This window comes from Thunnus thynnus, chromosome 22 (assembly GCF_963924715.1).
Source record: "Thunnus thynnus chromosome 22, fThuThy2.1, whole genome shotgun sequence".
NCBI classification, from domain to species: domain Eukaryota; kingdom Metazoa; phylum Chordata; class Actinopteri; order Scombriformes; family Scombridae; genus Thunnus; species Thunnus thynnus.
Genome location: NC_089538.1, coordinates 22,876,308 through 22,903,822, shown reverse-complemented (window position 1 = coordinate 22,903,822; position 27,515 = coordinate 22,876,308). Strand labels below are relative to the sequence as shown.

Sequence of the window (27,515 nt, the reverse complement as noted above, 5' to 3'; positions counted from 1 at the left end):
AGGGTCCCGTTGTGGTGGAGGTACCAGACGCCTTTCATTGGCAGAGCTTAGTGAGCAGAGGGAGGTAAGACCTGGATGAAGGAGTTCAGGTACATGGGAGCTGTTTTAGTTGCTCTTTTGTAAGCGAGTGTCAGAGTTTTGAATTTGAATTAGATTTTACATGCAAACCATATGATGACTTATAAAAATATGATGTTTAGTTAATTGTAGCCTAATTAGCTCCACCTCAAGTAATTAATCAATAAAATGCTGCTTAATGCATCAGTAATAATCATCACCATCATAATAATAATAATATACACACATATTATGCTTTTGTACTTCTACTGAAGTATAATTATGAATGAAGGGATTCATTCAAACTATGACTGGCTCCAAACTAGTGATGATGTCACAAATCAGATTTAAGGTGAACATCTAAAACGGTCCTTCCTCTAGTGTGAAACTCTGCACATACATCATTCTACACAGTGAAGCTCAAACTTCTAAGTGAAGGAACAAGAAGCAAAACACATTTCGAGAGCTAAATCTTTAAGTTCACTCTTGTTATGAACACTGCAGTATATTTTGTAATGAAAGTGTTTTGTCTTTATTTTTTTCCTCAGTGCAAGTGAAGGTGACCGAATGTTGACCCCCAGTGGTGAACCAAATTCTTGTGAGTCCTCATTTTCTCTTCTATACCTCATAAAATGCTTATTTGAATGTTTTGCAGGTGGAGGCAGCATTAAGCCAAATGTGTTGTTAGGTAGATGTGGGATTTTCCAAAATATAGAGAAGTTCCCCTTATTTAACATTTAAAAGCAGCACATACATGGTTAATAAATGGTTTATAACACACTACAATGTAGTAATAAGCAGATATAAAGACGTTTTAAGCGCTTATTAATGCACACAGTATTTGTCAACAATTATATCTTCTCTTATTATATCTGCTATGAAGACACATTTGATAGTATTACAACTGTGTTTCACCATTTAGTCATTCATTATCTGTTTATACAGCAGCTTGTGTTCACCGGAGTTATATTTGTTATAAAGCATTTATTAACTGTTTACTTAATAACTGATTATAAATGATAAATACAAAGTCTTAAAGTGGTACTAAATACAGTGGTGGAAATTAACAGTACATTAACTCAAGTACTGTACTTGTACTGTACTGAGCTGTAAAGTACAAATTTGAGGTGCTTGTACTTGAGTATTTCCATTCAATGTTACTTAATACTTCTACTTAACTCTCTTTCAGAGAATTATATTATTGTACTTTTACTCAACTTTATTTATCTGACAGTATGACAGTCGTTATTAGATACTTTGTCAGATTAAGAGTTATATTTATTAAATCAGAGGCTTTTTGTTTTGTGACTCCTAACAAAAAAGTCCAAGTCTAGTCCAAGAATGTAAAATTATCCAATATTATCCCCCAAAAAACATTTATTTCCTCTCCCATTAATCATCTCACGACCCCTCAGATTTATCTGGTGACCCTTTGGAGGGACCCGACCCCTAGGTTGGGAACCACTGGACTAAACTAGCTAACTGTATATAAAGTAGTTGAAACTAGCTCCCCCTCCAGCAGCTACAACAGTAACATGCTGCTCTAACACTGATGCTTCAGTATTAATAACCTAATGATGTCATATATTCAGTCCGTCCTCACAAGACAAACGACAGTATAGGTCTAAAATTCAGGCCGGTAAAAATGACTAATAGTTACGTTTACGTGATCTAGCAGTTGTGGTACTTATGACCCGGGGGAAGTGACGCTGTTCAGGTGACATCAGTATAAGGTGACTTCCTTATCAGGAGGTGGGGGTAGGGGGGATGGTTAGAAGATGGCAAAAAGGCAAAAAGAGGCCTTTGCTGAAGGAGACCACTGTTCGCCTACAGTTCCAACCAAATTTCTTTCACCATGAAAGATACTGCGAGTGGCCACGGTTGGATGTCTTAACCTTAACCAAGTGGTTTTTAACTAAATCTAACCAGACCTTAACCACAGCGTTGTCACACCATAAAACATCATTCGTTCTTCTGGATGGTTCTCCTAGTCCCCATCCGTCCTCTAGAGGGCGCTGAAAAGACTTATATGTCGTTTTTATATGAGGATGTGTTGCCCATATAACAAGCAGTCAGAGGGAATATTTTACTGCAGAACATCATTTAATACTTTTTGTTTATAATACTGGTAATTGCCTCCAGTCTCGTGCTGGATATCTTTTGGATTTTTATTTTATTGTTTCTTTATGAGCTCTCTGTGTCACACCTCCACAGCACACTGAGACTGAGACCAACAGTTCCATGGACACAACTGTGATGGAAGTTTATGCAGTCGGAGGGTGTGGAGTCTCAAGATTACAAAGAGGACAACGGTCCTCAGTGGTTTGTGGAGCGTTGCACTTTTTTAGACTAATATTGGCTTTTAACCTAAATTAGCCACCAAACTACAAATCATGTCATTTTTTTATCAGGTTTTCTTTTCTTTTTTAATTAGTTTTATTATTTTCATTTTTGCTATCATTCTTTTTTTCTTAAGAGGAGGTGCTACTGTATAGTGTCTTTTTTATGGTCAAGTAAATGTAAATGCAGCTAGTGTTTAAAATACTTTAAATTTTAACAACTGTAAAATTGTAAAAATCAAAATTTTATGTCTGGAATATACAGTACTGTGCAAAAGTTTAGTCTTGACTTTTAGTCTTGCAATACCAGACAATCAGAGATCTCCACCTAACTATTGTCTGTGGATTTCTAAATGCAAGGTAGTTGATTGAATGGCGGCGAGAAGGGCCGCTAACAAACCTACGCCCCTTACACTTTGTCAAGGACAAGGACAAGGTCAAGGACTCCATAGTGAACTGCATGTCACCCTCCCAATATGAAGGGCCTTCCTAAAGACTTTGGACTGGTTCTGACATGCAAGCTTTTTTTCACCTCAAGTTTTAACAACAAAAACTGATTGTCCTCAGTGTTATGGAATTTTCTATCTTTAGGGGTTACAAATTGGGTTACAATGGGTCAAGCCTGGGCCTTGAGGTCACACTGTAACTCTTAAAGTAGAAAGAGACATTCTCTCCTCTACTTGAGACTCGGGAACCCTCTGTGTTTTGGGGAAGCTGAAGCCTCTCTGAGAGAGGGTAAATCAGCATTGCCATGGTTACCAAGGTCGGAGGGGGCCTTCCTAGACAACAGATAGATGAATGCGTAGCCAGAATGTGCTGACGGTGACCTGAAGTTCCATGCAAGTGACCTGAACTGACACAGGTAAAATGCAGTTCCTTGTTTAGAAACTAGAGAACCAATTAGACTAATTTTTCATATTGTAGGCTGATCTGTTAAAGACTAAGGGTCAGACCCTCAGAAGGCAGAACATAAAGAGATAGCATCTTGGACAGAACACCTTGATGTTCACTGTTTCAGTTCTCCGCTTGACAAAGTGCTTCAATAAACATTTTCAGCATTAAGACATCAAAGGCTCGTGTACATTTTCTCCACTGAGGTGCTGACCATCGCTCAATATTTTCCACAACACTCAATGTCTACGAGCAAAGCGTTTAGAAACTAACTTGTGAGTCTAAAGCACTTTATGTTTCTTATCCATTATGTAATACTATCAGGGAGACATGTGATTAGTCCAATATTATATATATATGTAGGTACAAGTGATCAAGATGTGAAGTTAGGGAATAAAGTAGAAACAATCTGGGAGTGTAAATAGAATTAATATTCTGGAATATAAATTATAATGTAAAAATTTAGAGTTTATACTCATTTCTCTTGGAGAATTTAAAGCTTTATTATGCAATATTTTTATGACTCTTGTGACGGTTTTTATTAATTATCTTGTTAATTGATGTTGTCTCGCCTTATTTGTGTTGTTTATGTTTGCTTATTTTTTATGCCATTCTGATCTCAGGTCTTCCTTGAAAAAGAGATTGATTAAATAAAGCTTAAATAAAAATGGTACATATCTTCTCAATTCCTCTGCACTGATATACATGTAATCTAACTCTATCAAACATTAAGAAAACTATTCAGTTTATTTATTTTAGTCATTTGTAAAAAGAAAAAGAATTTAAAAAAATTTCCCTTCTCTCAAACCTCTTTTGTCTTTGTTCCCAACATATTTTTTGAAAGTGTATAGGCTGTACAAAAACCCTTCATTAAAAGACTTGTTGAAATGATATGTGGATTTGAGAGACTAACCCTAACCCTGTTGTTCTAAATAAAGTTTTAAAAAAGCTGCTCTCCACTGACTGCAAGGATCAGGGCATGATGGGAGACACCTGGCTGTCACCTGATCAAAGAGCTGATTGGCTCAGATGTTTAATCAACAACATGACGTCTTATAGAAACTCTTCATTTTTGTTTTGGTTGTAAAGATTCTGATTTCATTTGTCTGATCGTGTACTAAGAGTTCAGATGTGTTGATGGCAATTTTTATCAGCCAGAGGCATAAACCAAACCAAACCAAATATTAAAGATAGACACAATATGAATATTTTAATCATAATTTAATTCTCGTCTGCATGGTGAACTGAAATGACATAAAACTTTTGGTAACAAGAGTGACATAAAGATTCTCCTCTGTACAGATGTGAAGCCCTGACAGTCTAAATAATTGACAGATAAAGGATATAAGTATTTCTGCTCCTGCCCCCTTGTAGTTTGAGTACTGATTGATGTTCTACTTTATTCCTTTATTTGTTTCACATTAGAAAATACTTTTTTACCTAACACATTTAAAGATTTCATATGTTCAAATGACATTCACACATAAAACACTTTTACCTGCATATAGGCTACTCAGATATACATTCAAGTAAATAAACATCTGTGCAAGAGAGACAGGAGGCTAAAAGTTTATACCAAGACCTCTTCCAAAAACTCAAATCAAGATAACGGAATAAAAATAACATTGAATAAAAATAAATTAATTTCATCTGATTTTTTTTCATTATCTTGATATATCTATGACTGCTATCAGCTGAATTTCTATGTAAAATAATTTTATAGCCTAATATTGGCGATTACAGTATAAATGCCGTTTTGATTTATCACAAGTCTGTTTTAATAGGCTGTACTCTGTCATACAGAACACCATTAAAACAATGTTATTGATTGAGCAACTAAGCTTGAGTAGATTGATCTGATAACATTTTATTAAATCAGGATCAGATCTAACAGGATGTAAATTTTTCTGTGACTTCCTGTATATTCTTAAAAGGCTGCTGGAAACTGTCCAACTTGACTGGAGTTTGTTCCTCCTGCTGCTGCCGCCACCTTAGGTGCTTTTCATTACGTTAATTCTATGCTTCCTCGCGTCCTCTCTCCTCCATGACACGGAAACCGATCTCCCTCCGCCATCTTAGAGGATCTTCCAATCCCTTAAATGCACCTGGAGGAGACGAGGAGCGAGGAAACACAGGTGTATCCTACACAGAAGTGTTTTAATGGACGACAACACCCCTTTGATCCAAAGTGTGTATTGATTGGTCGGCTGATCTGACGGGGCAGTAAAAAGTCAGGCTGTTACTGTAATACAGCAGGTCAGGAAAACTACCTGTGGAGAAGGAATGAAAGCACAGAACAACTATGTCAGCAGAGAATTTAAATGACGATGAATAAATCCAACTATGTCCCCACAAATTAACTCAAAATGTATTAACTAAAGAGGAAAATAGTAATATTTAATAAAAAATAAAAGGTTTGCACTAAAATAGATAACAGTAAACCAAGAAAAGAGCAGTCTACTGAACTTTCACAAAAATAAACCAATTTTTACTCACACAAATTAATCTTATCTGTGTCCCTCTAACCTTCCTGTGTTACAGTATTTTATCTTTTAAAGTACTTTTTTGCTTATCCCTAAATCCCATAAAGCAACCCCAAAGAATAAAAAATGAAATCTTATGGTACCGTTTAACTGACACTTAATAACCTGGTGGGCCCACACACACACGGACGCACACGCACACACAAACACACACACAATTCACAGAGTCCTGATGTTACACAGCTAGGCATGATGGAATAAACTGGCAGCTGATGGCGGGCTGTTGGCTGACTATGGTGGACTGAAGAAATCTTCTCCCTCATCGCCACAGACGCTACCAGGCTTTATCCTGGTCACCTGGAGCGCTATCTGGGCAGACCAAAGCACTATTGGGGCAGTTCAAATTGCTAGCTGAGCAGTCCAAATGCTTTCTGGGCAGTTCAGAAAGTCCCTCGTTGGCAGCTAGCTAGGCTACCTAGCTGGGAAGGCTAACCACACTATATTGACTACTGTGTGACATGCTACTTCACTACTCACAGTACACACATCCAGTGTTTACTGGTTTGCAGTCTAATGATCTAATTTATACAGCATTATAACTTGCAAACTCACTTTGCACTGTAAATCTTATTACATCTCTCTTAGTCTTTTTCTTTCCTTCGCTTTCCCTCCAAGCTCCCTCATCACTGCCGCTCACTCACTCTGTTTTCTTTTTCCCGACCCCTGCTCCTCTTAGCTCCCGCTCCACAGCCAATCACAGTACAGGAAACATGACATGACTCATAAACAACCAATCACATGTAATAAAACTAAGCAATGTAAGTTGTACTTTATTTACACTACATCTTAACACTTATGTTCACACATGCACGTCCTCCGGATGGAAATTTCCGGGTTGCAGTGCATGTGTGAAAGGGACTTTAGTCTGTGGTCGGAGTCAAGCCTGAAATCTTTTGATCCTACATTTTCCATGATGCAACTCTATTTATGGTTTTAGATCACTCACTCCACCATGTTATCTCACTCACTCTTTCTCTTTCTTTCTCTGTATGTTTGTCTGTTGTCATAGAAACAAACAGGAAAAAAGGGACTCAGACATCACTGCTGTCAGCACTGTGACAAAGCCTTCACGACATCAAAATAGTTAAAGAGTCATCAGAAAGTTCATACAGTAGAGAAACTTCACAGGTGTGACCAACGTGGGAAAACTTTCACTCAGAACAGCGTTCTAAAAAGCCACCAACGCATTCACACAGGAGAGAAGCCATACTGGTGCACGCAATGTGGGAAAACTTTCACTGACCTTAGTACTCTAAAAAGGCACCAATGTATTCACACTGGAGAGAAAACGTACTGCTTTGAGCAATGTGGGAAAACTTTCACCCATGGCAGTTCTTTAAAAACCCACCAACACATTCACACTAGGGAGCCGCACTGTTGTGACAGATTGGGAAAACTTTCATTGATCGCAGTACTCTAAAATGCCACCAATGCATTTCCACTGGGGAGAAGTCATACTGCTGTGAGCAATGTGGGAAAACTTTCACTCAGGGCAGTGACTTAAAAACCCACCAATGCATTTGCTCAGCATCGTGTTGAACATGTTTTAGAAGCAGGTAAGTGGTGTCCCCCTGTCTCCTCTCCATGCCTTCAGTAACAGTGTTGTTTTATCCTGAGCCTCTCTACAAACTGAGTGCTGCCAACTGGAACTTTAGAATCAGCATGCATGCACATGACCAAATTTTAAAGGTGCAATAAATGGTATTTAGCCATATTAGTTGTCAGAAAACAACAGTTTTCAATGTAGAGATATCTCATAGTAATGGCGTCCTTACCAGTGAGTGAAGTTGCACTCCCTCTGTGCATGTTGTTGTCAAATCTTCTCTGTTCTTTGTTTTGGTGGATACACCGGCCATGCAGGCATGTTAATGTATGTGAGCATGCATATTAGTGCATGTTAGTCCCTCCGTGTCATCCGCCTCCGTTTCCAAGATGGCGGCCACGTCACAAACGTTCTCAAATTACCCCCAACTTTATTGAATAAACAACACATGTTTGTTTTGGTCTGAGATGTTGGTGCTGTAGTGCAACATCTAGTGGCTGAATGTTGTGTATTGCAACTTTAAGCTCAGTGATTTGACTATTTCTTGCAGAAATGCATCTTGGTAGTCATCGTTAACTTCTACCCTGAAAGTTTTTTTTATATTTAATGTTTGAGTTTCCTGTTGATCCAATTCCTAGAAGAGCTCAAACTGTGAGTCACATGACATTCTCTGTTGAGACTACAAAACGAAACAACTACAGGATACAGAAAGCATTAGATAACTGCAAGGAGCAAATGAATAAACAGCTGAATGAGGTAAAGAGAGAGATGATATACAAAAGAAACTCCAGTCAGACCATTCAGAGAGATGAATACAAAAGAGGATCCATGAACCTCAACAAAAGGTTTGAACAGTTTGAATAATTTTTGATGAAAAACAGTTGTTAAGTACAGCAAAGACACACATAGTCATGAGAAAGTCCTTTATAATGTAGATTTACAAAAAATACTTTATTTTTATAGCGATAATTTATTTCTAATCACCTCATCTAAAATGACCATAGAGTTGAATAGACTATATGTCACACAATTTAAACTGAAGTTGCATTTTAACCTTCAAAAGGTAGCCTTTGCTGAGGATTGTTTGAGTTGGATTGGTTTTAACAGGTGAAACTGAATTATAGTCCTGTCCATAAATACCTTGTGTACATTGCTACTAGCAATATTGATCCTTTGGGGGGGCAGCATAGAGCTGAGAACTGCAAATGTGATTGTATGGATTTGGATATTTATCTGTTTGGGTAAAGGTAAAAATCAGAGCATATGCCAGTATGTCAAAGAACCAACTTTAACGTATTTCTGCTTGTCCATAAGTCTCTGAATATTTCATCTCAGATCTTCTGGAACATTATGAAGCTTCCAGAGCTCTCAGGTCAGCTGGTTTTCTTGGCTTGTTGTTGTTCTTAAAGTTTAACATTGTGAAGCTGCTTTTAGCTTCAAAGCTGACTACTTTTGAATTCAAATTGAAGACACATTTGTTTGCCATGGCTTTTAATTAAAGTTTAAAGCCGCACTGCACATATTCCTGCGTGGATGTCAATAAGTTGTTGGTCCATTTGTAGTGGAGATGATAGGTTTGCTCTGTTTTATTGTTTCTATTCACCTGCCCAGGGACTACAGATGGAAATAAGCTAGTAGTTAATCTGGTACAAAGCATCTCTTCTCTTTGTTTGAGATAAATGTAATTTGTCCATGGTCCCTGATAAATAAATTCAGTAAAGGAAACTTCATAATTTTTTTTTTATCCTTTTGCTGCCTTTACTTTTAATGTGTTTTACTGTTCTATTAATTTTATATTCCTCTTTTGTTTTATTGGTCTTGTTCTTGTATTTTTTTAAATTTTGTAAAATACTGAATTTCCTCATATTGTGCCACAAATAAACCTGCCTTGCCTCAAATGTGTGCTTTAATGTGATTCCCAAAGAACAAAAACAATACAATTGAACATTTGATGTTATGTTATTTTCATGTAAAAGGTTATGCGGAACATTACTTTTTATTAATTTGAATGTGCCATAATAACAATGGGTTACTTGTGTATAAATCACAAATGTTTTGTATTTTGTTCAATGAACAGGTAATTATAATGATAGTGGTTTCATTTATTTAATGTTACTGCATTAGTAGTTGAGGATGTAAACTCAGTGTGTCTGCTTTAAGTAAAACTGGCTTAAAATCATCATCTTAGCTGCTGACCACAGTGAGTATATTTTTTTAAATCTGCAGCAGCAGCAGCTCTGTTCTTGTAAACAGGCAGAGCAGATAGAACGAGGTAGTTTCACTGTTCCACTACAGCAAAAATAGTCACTGATGCTGTGAGTTAACTGAAGAGCTTGAAGGCTTGTGATGATGATGATTTATTTAATTTTACAATTTGTCCAGGCCACATAATAATCATATATTGTTATTAATTATGAATCAACACATTTGCTGTCTGAAAAAATTAATTGTACTGGCTTCAACCTTTTTTCCATATCTTTTACACAAGCTCTTTTGTCTTTGGTATGAATACATGCAACACTCCATTAATGATGGAAAAAGGTATCTGGCCCATTGTACATTTATTAGATAATCATGATAATATTCTGACATATAATGTTTTCATTGAAAAATACAATCTTGCTTGTACTAATAGGCAATATAATACAGTAATTAAAGCAATCCTGCAAGAAATCATTCTTTTAATCAAAGGCATGCTGACTTATTCTGTGTTTTTTTCACAGAAGCCTTCATTAGTTATAGATGGATGTAGTTTTTTGGATAAAAAAATGCGATAATACATTGTTAATGACTATTCTCACTTCAGTTTGTTTCCCATCACCCTTGAAGAGGAAACATATGTTCCAAGAATACAACAGTAGTAAGAACTAGTTACCTCTCCTGGCTGTGGTTCAGGAGGTAGAGCAGGTCGTCCACTAATCGGAAGATTGGCGGTTCAATTCCCGGCTCCCCCAGTCCACATGCCGATATGTGTGAATGGTTAGTTTCCTCTGATGGGCAGGTTGGGACCTTGCATGGTAGCCCCTGTACCCATTCAGTGTGTGAATGTGATTTGTAGTGTAAAAGAGCTTTGAATGGTTGGAAGACTAGAAAGGTGCTATACAAGTACTTACCATTTACCTTTCCAATGCCACCTAAGGCTAAAGAAGTTCATGTTAAAATGATGAACATGATTTACCCATGTAATGACTTCTTACACCAAAGGTTTAATTTAGATTTAAATATTTGTACTTTCTGTAACTGAGACGTTGAAACCATAGAACATCTTTTTTTTTCTTTTGTAGATTAACTGGGACCTTTTGGGATGCTTTTCAATAGCCTATTGGATAAAATATAATGGTCAAAGTATTCTGTTTCTACATGAAAATATAAAGTTTGGTCTCCAACTGGAGGACAAGAAAACAGAATCTGTAATAATAGTTTCATTATTTGACAAAATATTTCATGCAGACCTTTTAAAAACTAATCCTATATTTTCCACACATCTAAAAGAGATAACACTATATAAAAAAAATATGTGAAAAGTTGTAAAATTCAAAAAGCTCTTTACCTTTATGAATATCTATGAACCTTAATTCCTGATTGACCACTTGTGTTTCTATTATTTATTTCTGTTTTGTAATTTATTTTGTTTTTGTTATTGTTGTGTTGTTGGGGTTTTTTTGGCTGATATGAACTGCAGTCTGTTGAGTATGACAAGTGTCTTTTTGATTATGTCCTACATGACACACCCACTTTACTCCATGACCCCGGCCTCTCTAAACCCAACCATCCACCACCTAAACCCGACCAAGTGTGTGTGTGTCGTGTAGATGCCGCACGTTCAGCTGGATAAACTTGTGTTAGTCAGAGAGGAGACCTGCTGGATTTCACCGACCAGGACCACTACAAGAGCGGAATGGAGGAGAATCAGAACCCGGAGCACCGCACCGACAACCCCGTTAAAGGGGAAGAATCAGGCTCAGCCTCTGCTACCACCGATAAACAGGTCAGTGTGTCATGACTGCATGATAAAATTTGCAGTTGCAGTTTAACTGGTTTTTGAATTAAGTGGTGGTATCCGCGTGATTGGGCACGTGGTAGAAGGTGATCTGGGGACACTAGAGGAGAGGATTATGGTGTAATTTAGGTACCAGATCGGCTCGGGGTGCTAACTTAGCTGTGCTAGCTGTCTGACTAATCTAATTTAAGAATATCATCCTTTACAAAATGCCACGAGTTATGTTTGTTTGTGTGGAGTCAGTGCGTGTTTTGTTGTGGAGAATTTATCCGTTTTTCGGATTCTAGCATACATGCTAGAGCTAAGTGGTGCGCTGCCAAAACATTCCGGGTGGAACTCGCGCTGTAGAACTGTTGTTCCGCATGTCTGAGTAAATTGGATTATTAATCTATTTCGACAGTATTTTTTTGCGTCATGGGGCGTATTTTTCGTGCGAATACATGGTTCTAGGAGAGACTCATACTTATGGGAGCCCATTTCCGCCAATGTGATGAAGAAAAAGATTCTGTAACTCATTATAATGAGAAACTTTCTCAAATGAGTTAGCGGCATAACGCCTGTAGATGACGTTGTTCAGTCAGTCTCATTTCATCTTCCCCCTATTTGTTATGTTTTTCAGTTCGTGAATTAGCTTGAAAATAACTAAACAACGCCATCCACAGGCGTAATGCTACTAACTTGTTATTTTTGAGATACTCAGTCATTATTTTGAGAAAGTTTCTCATTATAATGACTTACAGGATCTTTTTTTCATCACATTGGTGGAAATGGGCTTCCATATTACACACATTACATATTGTATTAAGAAGACAGTTGGTAGGAGATTTGAATGCTGAGACGCAACTGAGGTTTCCTTTGTCAAGACGGAGCAAACTACAGTTTTGCAGCATTTGTGCCTCAGTGAATTCCATTTGTGGGTTGTACATGGAATTTGTTACTTTTTCTAATAATGGAGCAGCCCATGACTGCAGCAGTACATTTATGCCCAGCACAGAATTAAATAAATAATTTTTAAAAAGTAAAAAATCTTGTTTATAAATGAGACTGTCTACATTAAATATATTAAACATATTAAAAATCTACATTTATCTATTATTGTATTATTAAAATACCTATAAAGGATCAGAAGACTGAGACCACTTTCCCATTAGTGTATGTATACATACTATATATACATAGTGAACTTACACTCTCTACACAAAAATATGAAATAATTAAATGTAAAGTTTTTCCTCTACATTTTATTAGATGTGGACCTCTTTCTCTACACAATCATACAATCAAAATTTGCTCATGTAAATGTTAGTCTATGACGCAAACATACGGCATCTGTACACTTTCCAGCATACAACCAATTATAATGTGTGATGTCATCCGTAAATGTCGGCCAATCTGGCACGCAGAGCCAAACTGCAATTAAGAGACTTGAAATGTACCCATAGAAGCAAAGTAATCAGAATGTTTATTTCCTGGTTAGCCAACATTGGGACAATCAACAGTCTGTCTCACGCATGTGGATATCATCAGTTAATTCAAACACCTGTTAAACAGTTACAAGGGTCTGTGTATCATCCCTTCATTCTGTTGTTGGAGAGAAAGTCTGAAAAAAGGAGACTAAAACACTTCCAGGCTAAGTGTTCAGAGTTTTTTGGGTGTAGGTTTTAGTGTTTCCTGGTTTCACATTAGCAAAACTGAAACACGAGGAGATCATGGACATTTCACTCAGTAAATCTGAGGCAAAAGGAATAATCAAGAGCGGCAGCACAGTTGGGATACAACAAACACAGAACGACACCTTTATGCAGTGCAGCCAAAATTAGGCACAGTGAGGTTAGTTAAAAGGAGCAACAACGAGGAGAACATCTTAGCAAGGCTGAAGGTTGGACACACTAAACACTGCAATCATCAGGATTATGTGAACACTGTCGAATAGAGAAATCAGTGCAGCATATAATTTGTCACTTCCAAAAACACTGAACAAAAATTATTGAAAAGGAAAAGAGGAAAGCTTGGAGTGGAAGAACTGAGTCTGAAAAATGTATTTGTGATCAGGTTAGGCAGTCTATTCCATTATTTGGAAGAAACTAAACTGAACAAAATAACTAAGTGTTCAGTAAAAATATTGTTTTTTGTATATTTATGTATTTATTTATTGTGTTTGTTTCTTTAAGGGGATAGATGACTGTGGTTCACATTCAAACAATGCAGTAGGTGGCAATAATGCACCTCGACGCTGGTTGCCACCCAACATAAAACAGGAAAAAGAAGAAGAAGAACAGTCCATCAGTCAGAGAGGAGACCTGCTGGATTTCATCGACCAGGACCACTACAGGAGCAGAATGGAGAACCAGAAACCCATTAAAAGGGAAGAATCAGGCTCGCCTTCTGCTACCAGCGATAAACAGGTCAGTGTTCATGACTTCCTGATGAAACTGGCTTCATAACGAGACTTAAGACATGAGGACGAGTCTTAAGGGTTGGTGTATCATTGTGTTGTTGGAGAGAAAGTCTGGAAAAAGGAAACTAAAACACTTTCAGACTTTATGTTCACTCAGTTTTTCGGCTGTAAAAACTACAAAAAGGTTTCAGTGTTTCCTGGTTTCACCTTGTAACGAACAAAGCTAGAAAATAATCTCCATTTACTTTTTGTTGGAGGAATTTTCCGTTCTCCTGCGCAGTACTCCAGCACAAATAAATACAGTTGGTCAATCAAAGTGAAATAACTCACAATCATCCTCTAAATAGTCCACGGGATAATCCGTCATTGCACTCATTTTTTTTTTAGTTTCCTTACAGTCTAACTGTGGTGAAAGTCAGCCTCATACATGTAAACAAACCAGTGTGCGTGGATGAATATGTGGGCGGTTCAGTTAGCCGTCAAGTTACCCCGGATAAAGATCTCTATCCGGTTAGCTATAATGCCACTGTGGGCAGCTAGTTCCTGTGTTTACTTTCACCATCAGACACTTATAACAGTCTGAGCCTGTCAGTGGCAAAAACAAGTACTTTTAGTGGACGTACTTTGAAGGGGACAATTGCCACCAAGGATTACATCGCAGCCTGTTTCATGGCTGCTGGCTGAAGTGATCTCGCTCAATACTGGACCAATTCCAAAAAATTTTGTCCCCATTAGGCACTCAGACTCCAGGTTAAAAAATACCTGAACTTCCCTTTAAGAACAACACCCCATTTATTTCCACTAATACTCTCTCTGATATTAATGGTTCATACGTTATCGTTACCAGAAAACTGTATATCATGTCTGTTGTTTCAGCAAATATTAACGCTCCAAACTGGGATCACGGGAAACATGCTGACGGTATTAATACCAGCAACCATTTCTATTACTGTCATTACTGTCTTCATTTCCTCAGTGTTTTCAGGGAACCACAGAGCAGCTCTCCTGCCTTCATTAGTAGTTTGATTTTCTTTAGACGCAAGTGACATGTAAAATCATGAATTTTTGAAATATGAATTTGTGTTAAGAATCCAAGACACTCTGAGCTGCATTTACAGTGATTTCCTGTCATTTTCCAGTCTTGAACATTGAACAACCTGCTTTTAGAGTTGAAAAAGTTTTTGATTTCTCTTCTCCAGAGTCCAAAAAAGCTGCAACATACTGAATACTGGTCAGTAGGATCTCATTATTGATTGCATTTACTCCTCCATTTGTAGCACTTTAAATTTACTCATCTCTACTTCTCTCCAGAAAAAAATGGCAAAAATGTGCTCAAATTCTGATGCCAGCTGTCCTCAATCTGTCTATCAATCTCTCTGCCTTGTAATTATTTGTGGGGGGGAGGGGTTGACTGTCAATGCTCTTATTTTATTTTACCGAACAGCGAAAAAGTAAAGTTTTCGCACAAAGGTCAAGAGAGGTCTAGATATCCTGACTATGTCTGTGGTTGGAATAAAGCTTAAAAAACTCTGGATCCTATATTTCCCATTATGCAACTCTATTTATGCTTTGAGATCACTCGTTCCACCATGTCATCTCTCTCTCTCTCTTTCTCTCTATGTCTGTTGTCATAGAAACAAACAGGACGAGAGGGACTCAAACATCACTGCTGTCAGCACTGTGACAAAGCCTTCACGACGTCACAATATTTAAAGATTCATCAGAAAGTTCACACAGGAGAGAAACGTCCAAGCTGTGACCAGTGTGGGAAAACTTTCACTACAGACGGTCATTTGAAAATCCACCAACGCATTCACACTGGAAAGAAACCGTACAGCTGTGAGCAATGTGGGAAAACTTTCACTACAGACACTAATCTAAAAATCCACCAACGGACACACACTGGAGAGAAGCCGTACTGGTGTGAACAATGTGGGAAAACTTTCTCTCAAGACAGTACTCTAAAAAGGCACCAACGCATTCATACTGGAGAGAAGCCGTACTGGTGTGAACAATGTGGGAAAACTTTCACTGATGACAGTACTCTGAAAAGGCACCAACGCATTCACACTGGAGAGAAGCCCTACAAGTGTGAACAATGTGGGAAAACTTTCTCTCAAGACAGTAATTTAAAAATCCACCAACGCATTCACACTGGAGAGAAGCCGCACTGGTGTGAACAATGTGGGAAAACCTTCACTCATGTCAGTACTCTTAAAAGCCACCAACGCACACACACTGGAGAGAAGCCATACTGGTGTGAGCAATGTGGGAAAACTTTCACCGATGACAGTAATCTAAGAAACCACCAACGCGTTCATACTGGAGAGAAGCCATACTGGTGTGACCAATGTGGGAAAACTTTCACTCAAGATGGTAATCTAAAAAAACACCAACGAACTCACACCGGAGAGAAACCGTACAAGTGTGAGCAATGTGGGAAAACTTTCACTCAGGCTAGTTCCCTAAAAACCCACCAACGCAGTCACTCATTCTGTAGGGTGGTAGTTTCCCAAGAAGTGCCTTATAGATAAACAGATACCAATGCCAACCTTTTTGATTAGAATACAATGATGAGTGTAACTATCACCTGTAATAAAAATGAAGGCTGAGTGTTATACAGTGTCCAGGGGTTTAATTGCTGAGGTCGAGGTATGCCTGTACATTACATCACCATAATCCAGAACCGGCATAAAAACTGCTTCGATCACCCTCTTCCTACTACACATTGGAAAGGTGTTTCTGTAAAAGAAGCTGACTTTTTGCTTCAGTTTACCAACAGGTTGTGCACACGATATTTGAATGTAAACTTCTTGTTTAGCCAAATGCCAAGGTATTTATATACTGTCACTCTGTCAATGTTATATCCATTTGTAGTGGATATATGCAAGTCATTATGATTATTATATTTTTGTCTCTAGAGAACACCATGAATTTTGTTTTATTTGCATTAAGAACTAGTCTGAGCTAAATGAGTGCATCTTGAAGGACATTAAAGGAGAACTGTGACTCCTCAGTGGCTAATTTTACAGTCAGCAGTACAGTACAATATGGTATCATCTGCGTATAAATGAACATGACAACCATCAAAGGAAAAGGCAACATTGTTGATATAAATAGAAAATGGTGTAGGGCCTAAAACTGATCCTCAGTGTCTCTCCATATAAAGCAAGGAATCTGTCTGTATATAGGTATGTATGTTTATCGAAAACTATTTATCTGATCTACTTCATACCTGGCGGATGTATTGCTGAGGACCCAAAGAAGTCATGTGTCAAGTGTGAAGTTGTTTGGATGAGCGGTTCTTGAGAAATATATAAAAATACCTCATAAATAACACCGCTTCTGCTTCTTCTTCTGCCCATGGAGTGATTGAGTGGAAATACGGATGCTGATCACTCAGCATTGTGTTGAACATGTTTTAGAGGCAGGTTAGCGATGTCCACCTGTCTGCTCTACATGCCTCTAATAACATTGGTGTTCTATCTTGAGCTTCTCTACAAACTGAGGGCTGCCAACTTTAACTTGAGAATCAGCATGTTTGCCATTAGCAGCCCACGTAACCCTGAAATTTTTCTTTTTTTTTACCTTGGGTTTCATGTTGATCCAAGTTGTAGAGGTGCTCAAAGTGTGAGTCACATAACATTGTCAATGGGGGGAAAAAACAGCATTTTTACTCTTTACAACTTTATACTGCTCTACAAAAAAAACGCGGCACAGCAGATATGTATGGTGGTTAAAGGTGCGTATGTTAAAAGTTAAATAAACTTTGAAATTAGAGATTTAGCATTAGTTGGTGATTTTACAGCAGGTTGAGGAACAGTTGGGTTTAAACTTTACATTGAGTTTAACGGTAATTCAATTTTAAGGAGTAACAGTATGTTTGGGGACAGACTGAGACAAGGTGACACTAAAATAGGAGATAAAATACGTGGGATGTTGATAAAGTTAGGTTTAAGAGAGAATTTAAGGCAACACGTCTTCTAATGATGCATTAATGAGAACAGGTGAATACAGGAGAACTGAAGTTGTGTTTACCTGAGGCTCAGAGAGATGTGAGGCTCCTTCGACCTGAACAGATCTCTGATGGAGCAGGAGGTGAAACCTAGAAAGCTCCTCTAAGAGAGAGAGGGAGGTTTTCATTCTTATCAATAAACTATAACATTTCAATGTTTAAATAGTCTGTTTTAGCACTTTCTGTATATTTGTATTCTAACCAATTCCAGTTCATTGGTGGTTTTCAACTGGCTGTTCTAAATGTTTTGGTTGCACAGGAAGTGATGTGTTCTACATTTCTGCTTAGTGGAAAGCCAGGGGGACTTGGCATTGAGTTGAGTCCAAGGCAGAGCTAGGATTCACAGACCTGCACCATGTATAATCTTTAAAGGTTTTGACTGAAACATCTGTGCAAACAGCCTGAATAGGACATACTGCCATAAGTGTATTTCTTTATTTGTTTATTAGGCTCCCCATTAGTTGCTACCTGGGAGACTAGACGACTTGTGAAATCTGTGAGTGTGCACATCAGACAGGGCAATAATAATAAGACCAGTTCAATTCATATCATTTTTAGACTTGATTGCATGAACTGTCTTAATGGGGGAGAGGATGTTGTATCTTTAGTTCCCTCATACAGTAATTCATACAGTTGTTCATATAGTTTAAAATATACAATTATGAAGGTTAAATTTTACAAATGTGGAGTCATTTATTTGTGGTATTAGAAGTGAAAGATTGTGAACAGTGAATACAGACCACAAGGTGGCAGTAATGTTTCAGACCAGAGTTACAAGCAGAGGAAGGAGGTAAGCTTGAGAGAAGTTTTGATAGCACAAGATGTATGTAATCAGTGCAATGCCACGTGTTTTACAATGTAATAATTCACAGTTTGTTCAGTAAAAGGTTGAATGCAGAAACATGAGGTTCTGTGTCTGTCCTATTTTAGATTGTGGTGCAGGAGTCTAGGGTTATTGTAAGCAAGCAAAAAATGATGCAGTTCAGAATAGAGCTGTGTGTTGTTTTCTGGTTATGCATAAAACAGCCCCAAAACTTGCAGTATGTGGTGGCATGGGATGTGCAGCATCAGGGTGACATGTTGCAACTGTGGAATAGATTAATCAACATGCCCGATAACAGACTTGCCAAACAAATTTTCTCTTGGGATTTTTCAAATAATTACTCTTGGATAAGGGAGCTCGCAAAAATATTTGGAAAGGCAGGTCTTCAATATATATTTAGAAAGAAATTATCTAGTAGTGTTAGTCAAATTAACCAATACTGTTTGAAAATTATAAAGAGAAACGGTCACAAGAAATTTTGTGTAACCCAAAAGTGAGAACGGAGAGTTTGATTAAGTGCATTTGCCACTCTGAGCATTACGCCACCCTTAACCTGACCAGCTGAGATGTGCTATCATGCCTCTGGCGGTGGAAACTGGACGCTTTCATTCAATTCCTGAGGAGAACAGAAAGTGTCACCCGTGAGATGTGAGAGTCAAAAATGAAATTCACTTTTTGTTCTATTGTACATCACATGCATCACAATTTAAAATATAGACTTTTCCTTAAAATGTCTGCAGAATGTCCTGATTTGATTTCTATGTCTGATGAATGTAGGTATCAGTACCTGTTTACGAACAAAGTGTTTCACTTCGCTCATTTTGTGCAACACCATGCGAGGGTGCTTTATGTTTGATTTGTTAAAAGGACAGTCTGTGCCTCAGATATGTTTAAATTATGTTTTATAGTTTAATGTCAAAGGAGCGGGATTGTGTTCATATTTGGTTTGACATTGATTGACATGTATGGAAGTGTATTATATTATGTTATGTTATTGCCCCCGTAAGAACCTTGTAAGAACATGCGGGGTAGACACCTTTTGGTGCAGTGCACTTTGAAAATAAAGTACCTTACTTTACCTAAAACTGGCTGCAAGTTGAGTTACTTGAACAAGCATCTGATAAGTAGATCAAATCCACACTGTCGGCGTGTCGGAGATTTAAATAATCAGTGAAGTTATTCTGCTGTGTCTTGTGCGTAAATGCGCACGAAGCCGCGAGGAGATCGTTGCATCTCTCTCTCTCTCCCTGTCTCTTTCTCGACGCGGTATATTTATATATATCCTGAATATTTATCCTGTTAACCAGTTGAACACAGCTTTGGACGAATAACGAACGAATTTGGTCATTGAAAACGGAAATGATGTCCGTGTTTATTTGCATATAGAGCGGGGAGGTGAGATCTGACAAGTAAGACAAGTGGTCATTCAAGACGCATGTTAATAACTGGTGTAAACAAGGCCTGAGAGTCATCTGAACACATGCTTCAATGGAAGGGATACAACTCAAGGAAATCTCACATTTTGTACAAAGGAGTTAGGAGGAGCCACAAATTTGCTTAAATTTGATTGCGGACCGAGAAGTAGTGTAGGATCTTAAATATATCTTCCTCATTTTACATGTCATAGCATTTTTTTAAATGTCTGAATCTGGAAAAACGTTGATTATTTCCAGATATACATGGAAATATTAGAGATTTTGAGTTAGTTTTAAGAAAGAAACACATTCTCTCAAATCTCTCAACCCAATTGAACACCAATGGGAGATTTTGGACTGATGTGTTAGACAGCGCTCTCCACCAACATCATCAAAACACCGAATGAGGGAATATCTTTTTAAAGAGTGGCGTTCATCAGCCTTGGTTTGATTCTACAGTCTGTAGGACTCTTCTGGAGGGATGTTTGGACTGATTTTAAGATATCAATCCACAAACTTAAAGAAGCACAGAGCTGCAGAATCTGGACACCTGAAAAGGACACATGCATAAAAATTACTATGATATAAAACTTATAATGGAGGAAGGAAAATTGGAAATGTTGTGTAATTGTTAAATTATTTTTGGCCAAACTATGCATTCATAAATGTTGAGGTATAAATATGACTTTTTCTTCAAAGATACAAAGAAAACAAAGGAAATCGCAGCAGAGGGGAGGGAGTATATGGAATATTGAGGAAAAAGCCTTTATTAATTACATGGCAATTTGAAAGTGGACATCAACTTCCTCTTTATTCAAATGGCATTATGTTGGAACAAAGCCCAACATTTCAACTTATACCTTCATAAAGGGGCTAAACAGGAATAATGGGTTGAAAACCACTTCTTATACATTTTCAAACATCAAACAAGGCATCATCTGTATCAGCTGTTAGGTCATGTGTGTCTGCTTTACACATTATGGCGTCATCTTGTGGTTCAATCAAAACAAATCAATCTAGCCAAAAGACAAAAAAGGCTCCATATATCAAAGCTAAATAATAACATAATGTAAAATAAATAATAAAATAATATACATAAGTTCAACTTGGCTTGTACAGAAACACCTCGAGTCAGTAGAGGAGAGGAAGATTATGGAATATTGAGGAAAAAGTCTGTATTAGTTACATAAACAGTGAAGAAACAGTACCGTAGCTTGACCCTTTTATACATTAATTGGGTATTTTGGACAACAGGTGTGAGATAATGAGTCATTAGGAGATTCTTTCCCTAAGATTACACAAACAAAAAAACTAAAACCTCCAAAAACAGTAAATCATACACTTAAGTTGACTCAAATGAAAAGTATACCATACAAAAAATGCGTTCTGTATTGAAATAAATAGAAATTAATGCCCTCATGTATCTATCTGTCTGTCTAGTTCTGCTTCTGCACATCCTGACTTGGGTCTTCACTCGTCTTTTCTGTCTTCTCACTCTCTCTCTCAGTCAGCAGCAGGTCAGGATGGAAGTAACAGCTCTCTCTCTGCTTCTCTGTAAGTAACATGACTGTGAGAAATTTGTCTTTTGTTTTACTTATATCTTTTGTTCATTGTATTATTATGTTTCTTAAATGCCCTGTTTTATACTGTGTTTGCCACATTTCATCACTGCATGGCTGATTTACACATTTTTATATTGCACATTCTGCATATTGACTTTTATCTTGGACAGTATATGTATAAATCAGACAAATTCAAACACTAATTGTCCTATAGTGAGCTAAATCTCAGCTTACAGTGTATGAGTGTAGTGTGAAATCTGTTTTTCTTTTATCTTTACAGCCTTTTTATTAGTTTCAATTGTTTTTTGCTCTCTATATCAAACAGTACTTTGTTGTCCTACCTGTGTTCCTTCCTCATCTTGAGTTCTGTGATATTTTGAGTCTGATTTTGATTTTTTCCACAAAGATCCTCATGTTTTACACTCTACCACCTATTTAGCATTTACAAGCAGTATATAAGCAGTTAATACATGCTTTAAAACACACTATAATGTAGTCGTAAGCAGGTTTAAGGACATTTTTAGGTGTTCATTAATGTACACTGTGTAAACAACTCTAACTTCTTCTATGAAGACATATTTTATATTATTGCAACTTTGTTTTACTATATTGTAATTCCTCTACCTTTATACTCATAAATAAGGATTTGATTTAGTCATGGATCTGCAAAACTTACTTAATCCTCAGGATAACATGTTAATTTCCAACTTTGGTCTAACTAAGTTAAAAAAAAACAGACACAAAACATGTAACATACAGCCTTAAAAACGTAACCTGACACACCAGATGGTTTCTTACACTGAACCACCTGAGAAGTCATCCTTGGAAACTGTTTGGAAAAAGGCAGGCACTTTCTAAAAATACTTGGCAGGTGATTAGATTAACCATCTGTCAATCACCATCTATCATTGTCTTACCTTGCGAGGCAGCTGGATTCGCAATACTGATTGGTCCAAACCACCAGTGGTTCAGACACATGCATAATTTGAAGCCTGACAAAATGGACTCTCATGTGATCTTGTGATCTTGCAAATCCAGCTGCCTCGCAGGGTAATTAAAAAACAAAATTTCAAATGAGCTCACCACTGCCAAACATGGTAATGTTTTTTTTTTATAATAAAAATGACTTTTAATGTGTGTGTCTTTCATTTTGTCTGATTTAGTGATGAGTCCTTGGGATTCTGGTCAAGCACAAGGTAAGATTAAAGTCAGTAGTATCAAATTTAGTCCAGGACAAGTAATGAAACTCTTTGTCAAAGTCATTATTATTTGTAACAGTTTAGTCATTCTGGTTTTAATTATGAAACCTACCTTACGTTTTGCCTTTCTCAGTCTTACATGTATGATTTTAATGCTCTCTCTCTTTCACACATCCATCCAGCCTGCAGCAGCAACATGACTCACTAGTACCAAAAACAGTACTGGTCTCTCTTCACTGGTTATCAATGAAATACAGAATTGAAGAGTCTTTTATTTGTCTTTAAAGCTCTGGATGGACTGGCACTACCTTATCTTTCTGAACTCCTCATCCCCTATCTACCGCCAGACCTCTCAGATCTGCTGACCAGTCACTGCTCTTCATTCCATGCTCCCAATTTCATTGACATGATCATTGACTTGATCCTCATAACTATGTCTCTGTTTTCATTTGATTGTGTTTCTCAGTCACTGTGACACAACTTTTCTTGTTTTTAAATGTGCTCTATAAATAAATTGACTTAATTTTACTTCTCCTGTCTCCATCCTGCCTTCAGTCTCTGTGACGGTCCACCCTGAAAGGTCACAGTTCTTTAAGTATGACAGTTTTTCCGTGAGCTGCGAGGAGGAAGAAATGACTGAATGGAGGGTGATGAAGAGGATGGAGGATGGGGAGGTTTGTCTGAGAAAACATATTAGCTTTTCCACTCACAGCACATTGATTACAATTATTAATTATTAACATTTACTAACTCGTAAATGTTGGATGACTTCTGATTCACTCCCCTTCAGGTGCATCCATGTCCATTGTCCTGCTCCGTCATTGCTGCCTTCCCTGCCACAGATAGCGGAGTGTACTGGTGTGAAACTGGAGTGGGAGCAAGCAGCAGTGCCATCAACATCACTGTCACTGGTAGGCTTGGATCAAAAACAATAACAGATGACTTGATATATACTGTTTGAAAGTGTAGTGGAAGTATGGGTCAATGATGGTGACAGAGGATTAAATCAGACAGTGTTGACTGGATTGGACTGGATTTAGTCATACTGGCTCCAAGGGGGGTAATGATGGCCGTTCATTTGGTCAGCCACTTTGGCTCAGACTGAAATATTTCAACAACTACTGGATGGATTGCCATGAAATTTTGTTCACACATTCATGTTACCCAGAGGATGAATCCTCCTAACTTTGTTAATCACCTGACTTTTCCTCTTATGGTTCAAAGTGAAATATCTCGACAACTATTTGATGCATTGGCATGAAATTTACGACAGATATTCAGGCTCCCAAAACACAACTTTGGTTTTCCTTTAGATGGATTGGTACCAAATTCTGTACAGACATTAATTGTTCCCAGACAATGTATTGTAATGACTCTGGTGACCCCCTGACTTTCCATGCAGCTCCACCTTGGCATTGCCATTGTTTTTTATTGAAATATCTCAGCCACTATTGGATGGATTGCTGTGACATTTGGTAAAGACATTCATAATCTCCAGAGGATGGATCTGAAAAACTCTGATCCCTTGACCTTCCCTTTGGTTTATGTCTAAATACCAGCAAAACTAATGACATTCCCATCAGCTTCATTTAAACTTTGTGTTTAGTGCTAATTAACAAATGTTAGTATGCTAACATGCTAAACTAAGATGGTAAAAATGATACCTGCTAAACATCAACATACTTGTATTATCATCATGAACATGTTAGCACACTGACTTTAGCATTTAGCTCGAAGGGCTCCTGTGCTTAATTGATATGTTCTTTAGATTAAAGCTACAAAACAGTATGTAACCCAGTTTTCAACAATTTTAAAGCAGTTACTTTCCTGTCTCCCCTCCAATTGAACTTTATCGTGAGTGAAAATGTTCACTAAAATCCAACACAATAGTAATTCTAAACATTAAGATTTTTATATCAACAACTAGTAAAGCACTGATAAATTATCAGAGGTGGAAGACTGAACCACATCTAACCTTCAATACAAAGATACTGTTGGTTATGTGTGATGTGTGTACTCTGTGTGTTCATCTACTTGTCATTCAGCTGGTTCTGTGATACTGGAGAGTCCTGTTTATCCTGTGATGGAGGGAGACAATGTGACTCTGAACTGCAGACACAGAGTTTCCTGTGACCGCCCCATTAATTTCTATAAAGATGGCTACCTCATCCAGAACAGCACGACTGGAAACATGACCGTCCATAATGTCACCAAATCTGATGAGGGACTCTACAAGTGTGATGTCTGCGGATTTGAAGAATCACCACAGAGCTGGCTGACTGTCAGAGGTGAGATATTTGGATGTTTAAGAGGTCTGAACAAGCACTACCTCTTACATAACCCTCCTGATTGGAATAAGTGATTCCAGGTGTACTCAGGTGAAGACTGATCACTGCCAGTTCAGAGCAGACAGTCCTGTCTCCCTCTTGCCTTACTGACAATGTGAGTTTCAGTTTATTGTTTGAATTATGCTTGTGGCCATATGTTTGATTACATTTCTACCTCACTGATGGATAGCTGGTTTATTGTATTGATTATTGATTTATGCATTTGTTTCTTTGACCATATCACAGAAAACCATGACTTGAACGGAGGAAATAAATGGACGACTAAATTGCATTTCCCTGTCAAGAACTCACTTATTTGAGGCTCTTAAGCGGCCAACTGTTCCTACACCAGCACATGCATTAGAATAAACCCACTTCAATAAATAAAATCTAAACAAACATGTAGGGATGTATTTGAGTAGTTTCCATTTCGAGTAAGGAAAAATAAGTGAAATCCTGCTATTATAGTTTGTTCCCATAGCCTCTGGAGCTGGAGGAAGCTGACCAATCAGAACAGAGTGGGCTCATCGGGAGGGCGGGCCTTAAAGAGACAAGAGCTAAAATGGCCTGTTTCAGACAGAGGCTGAACTGAGGAGCTCCATAAAGGGCCAGTATAAGATAAATAAGGAGTTTTAATTGTAAATCATGCAAAGATATTCCAGTAGAGCCATAGAATATAAATATACACCTGGAAACGTGCATGATATGTCCCTTTAAAGAACATAACTTAAATTTGAATCAGTGTCTTGTTGTGTCCATCTCTGTGTTGTTGTTTTAAGTTGTTTGTATTAAGCAAGTCTCCACCTGATGCTTCCTTGATATCAGCCATCAAGCTCACATTGTGGGCAGATATTATACCCATCTCTATCTCCCCTTGTTTCCTATCTGCCTCTTCGCTTCTCATTGTCCAATAAAGGCAAAACGCCAAAAAAAAAAAATCCTTAAAAAAAAAAAAGTTCACATCATGGCATGTTGATCACTCTTGTCTTTTGTTGTTCTTAAAGTCGAGTCCAAAAAACTTGAGAGCAGACAAGAGCTTACAACAAACTATGACTAGCTAACCAGCAACTGACTTGCTCACTGATGTCTCTGTTGCCTCTGCAGCGCCATCTGAAGGCCAGGATCCTCCAGCGCCCCTGTTGCCTGTCTTCACACTGGTGCGCCACCTGGTTGTAGGAACTCCTTACCTGCTGTCCACCATCATACTGGGACTCATATACAGAGACAGAGCAAGAGGTGAGAACAGCTGAACTGACAATTTAAACCAAACCAGAAAGTAAGGAGAGTGAAAAAGATCTGCAGAAAACACATTTTAAACAAAGCAGAATACTGTAGATTTTATTTGGCTTTTTAAAGGAATAGCTGTTGGTGAAGAAGTAAAACTGTGTCACTGAAAGGTCCCTTTAAGGCCAATTTTTTGTCGTTTTTGCATATTTTTTTGCAGCGCGGCATGCCAATAAAGCAAGGCGAAAATGTAATGATGTCATAATGGAAATGGCTGCATGACAACAGTGACATTTAAGAGGGACGAGCATCTTCAGATTCAACCAAAAAAGAAGAAGAAAACATCCTGGTTTTGTTGGTTTGACTCCTTTTTAAAAAATGTTGCCTATTTAGGCTTTTTGGTGTCATTCTGTAGACAGTATGAACTTAAAAAGATGCTTTTCATGCAGTTTTTACATTGTTAGTTTAAACAACATCTTTGTGTTTTCTGTCATTTTGTGATGTTTGTTTGTGTTTTGCTGACATGCAAAATAAACTATTGAATGTCTGAATTTGCCTCACAGTTGTTATAAATAGAGCCAGAAGTGCATTCAGGCGTTTGGGCTGCTCTATGGCCAAGGTAAAGCACTCACCGTTTCCATGGCAATGGGTCTGACAGGAAGCTGAAGGCGTTTGAGGTGTGAGGTGAAGTAAGGTGGAGGTGGAGGGTGGGCATGGTGGCTGTGAGTGTATATCTGTGTTAGTGGCTATAAAACAGTCAATTATGGTTGCTGTTAACTTGTGATTGTTACATTTATTATAAGTAAATATTAATTTATCCATTATTATTAATAGATTATAGCTGCACTTATAGTGACTGCACTTATACCACTATACTACTGTGCCACTACTTATCATGGTCCTGCTGCCACTGCTGCAACAGTATATTGATACTAGCCACTACTACCACTGCCTTTGCTGTTATACACCTGCACCATGACCTTGAAGTATAAAGTAAAAAATGAAAATACTCAAGTACATGTACTGCACCTTCAATGTACAGTGTCCTTCATGACACCACCCGTCATGTTCCATTGGAATTCATTTTAACCAGATTTTATTTAACACTGTTAATTAGATAAAAGTGGATATTGTTTAAAAAGTCAATGTTTAGCTCAAGTTTGCATTTGTAGCACTGCC

At 37.7% G+C, this 27,515-nt stretch overlaps 3 protein-coding genes and 1 long non-coding RNA gene across 5 annotated transcripts in view; 3 read left to right on the top strand and 1 right to left on the bottom strand.

The window, feature by feature from the left end:
• Nucleotides 1-4,178, top strand: part of LOC137175013 (myelin-oligodendrocyte glycoprotein-like) — a 56,416-nt gene extending 52,238 nt beyond the window's left edge. Inside the window, exons 6-7 of the mRNA XM_067580640.1 lie at nucleotides 606-655; nucleotides 2,272-4,178. The gene's annotated coding sequence lies outside the window, so the exon portion shown is untranslated. The remainder of the gene's footprint in view (nucleotides 1-605; nucleotides 656-2,271) is intronic.
• Nucleotides 4,179-11,083: 6,905 nt separating this feature from the next.
• LOC137175000 (zinc finger protein 782-like) lies at nucleotides 11,084-16,389 on the top strand. Of its 2 annotated transcripts, XM_067580610.1 has the most exons (3): nucleotides 11,088-11,361; nucleotides 13,545-13,778; nucleotides 15,406-16,389. In XM_067580610.1, exons 1-3 carry the CDS (start codon nucleotides 11,272-11,274, stop codon nucleotides 16,303-16,305), a joined length of 1,224 nt encoding a protein of 407 aa, XP_067436711.1. In that variant the 5' UTR covers nucleotides 11,088-11,271; the 3' UTR covers nucleotides 16,306-16,389. The 2 variants fall into 2 exon arrangements, with proteins under 2 accessions (XP_067436712.1, XP_067436711.1); XM_067580611.1 differs by lacking the exon at nucleotides 13,545-13,778 and having other exon boundaries at nucleotides 11,084-11,361.
• Nucleotides 16,390-20,768: 4,379 nt separating this feature from the next.
• Nucleotides 20,769-23,626, bottom strand: LOC137175022 (uncharacterized). The gene is made up of 2 exons (XR_010925533.1): nucleotides 23,537-23,626; nucleotides 20,769-21,576 (listed from the first exon to the last, which is right to left on the bottom strand). It is a non-coding gene; the product is annotated as an uncharacterized lncRNA (long non-coding RNA).
• LOC137175005 (low affinity immunoglobulin gamma Fc region receptor III-A-like) lies at nucleotides 21,443-26,887 on the top strand. The gene is made up of 7 exons (XM_067580621.1): nucleotides 21,443-21,578; nucleotides 22,750-22,782; nucleotides 23,341-23,459; nucleotides 23,576-23,696; nucleotides 24,831-25,073; nucleotides 26,217-26,348; nucleotides 26,557-26,887. Exons 1-7 carry the CDS (start codon nucleotides 21,443-21,445, stop codon nucleotides 26,616-26,618), a joined length of 846 nt encoding a protein of 281 aa, XP_067436722.1. The 3' UTR covers nucleotides 26,619-26,887.
• The last annotated feature ends 628 nt before the right edge of the window (nucleotides 26,888-27,515 follow it).

Bases quoted from the DNA above. Each gene is read 5' to 3' on its own strand.
- LOC137175005 (XM_067580621.1), top strand. From the start codon at position 21,443: ATGTATCTATCTGTCTGTCTAGTTCTGCTTCTGCACATCCTGACTTGG. The intron at 22,783-23,340 runs GTAAGATTAAAG...TCCTGCCTTCAG, and splicing joins GGATTCTGGTCAAGCACAAG to TCTCTGTGACGGTCCACCCT. The intron at 23,697-24,830 runs GTAGGCTTGGAT...CTTGTCATTCAG, and splicing joins CATCAACATCACTGTCACTG to CTGGTTCTGTGATACTGGAG.
- LOC137175000 (XM_067580610.1), top strand. From the start codon at position 11,272: ATGGAGGAGAATCAGAACCCGGAGCACCGCACCGACAACCCCGTTAAA. The intron at 11,362-13,544 runs GTCAGTGTGTCA...TGTTTCTTTAAG, and splicing joins CTGCTACCACCGATAAACAG to GGGATAGATGACTGTGGTTC. The intron at 13,779-15,405 runs GTCAGTGTTCAT...CTGTTGTCATAG, and splicing joins CTGCTACCAGCGATAAACAG to AAACAAACAGGACGAGAGGG.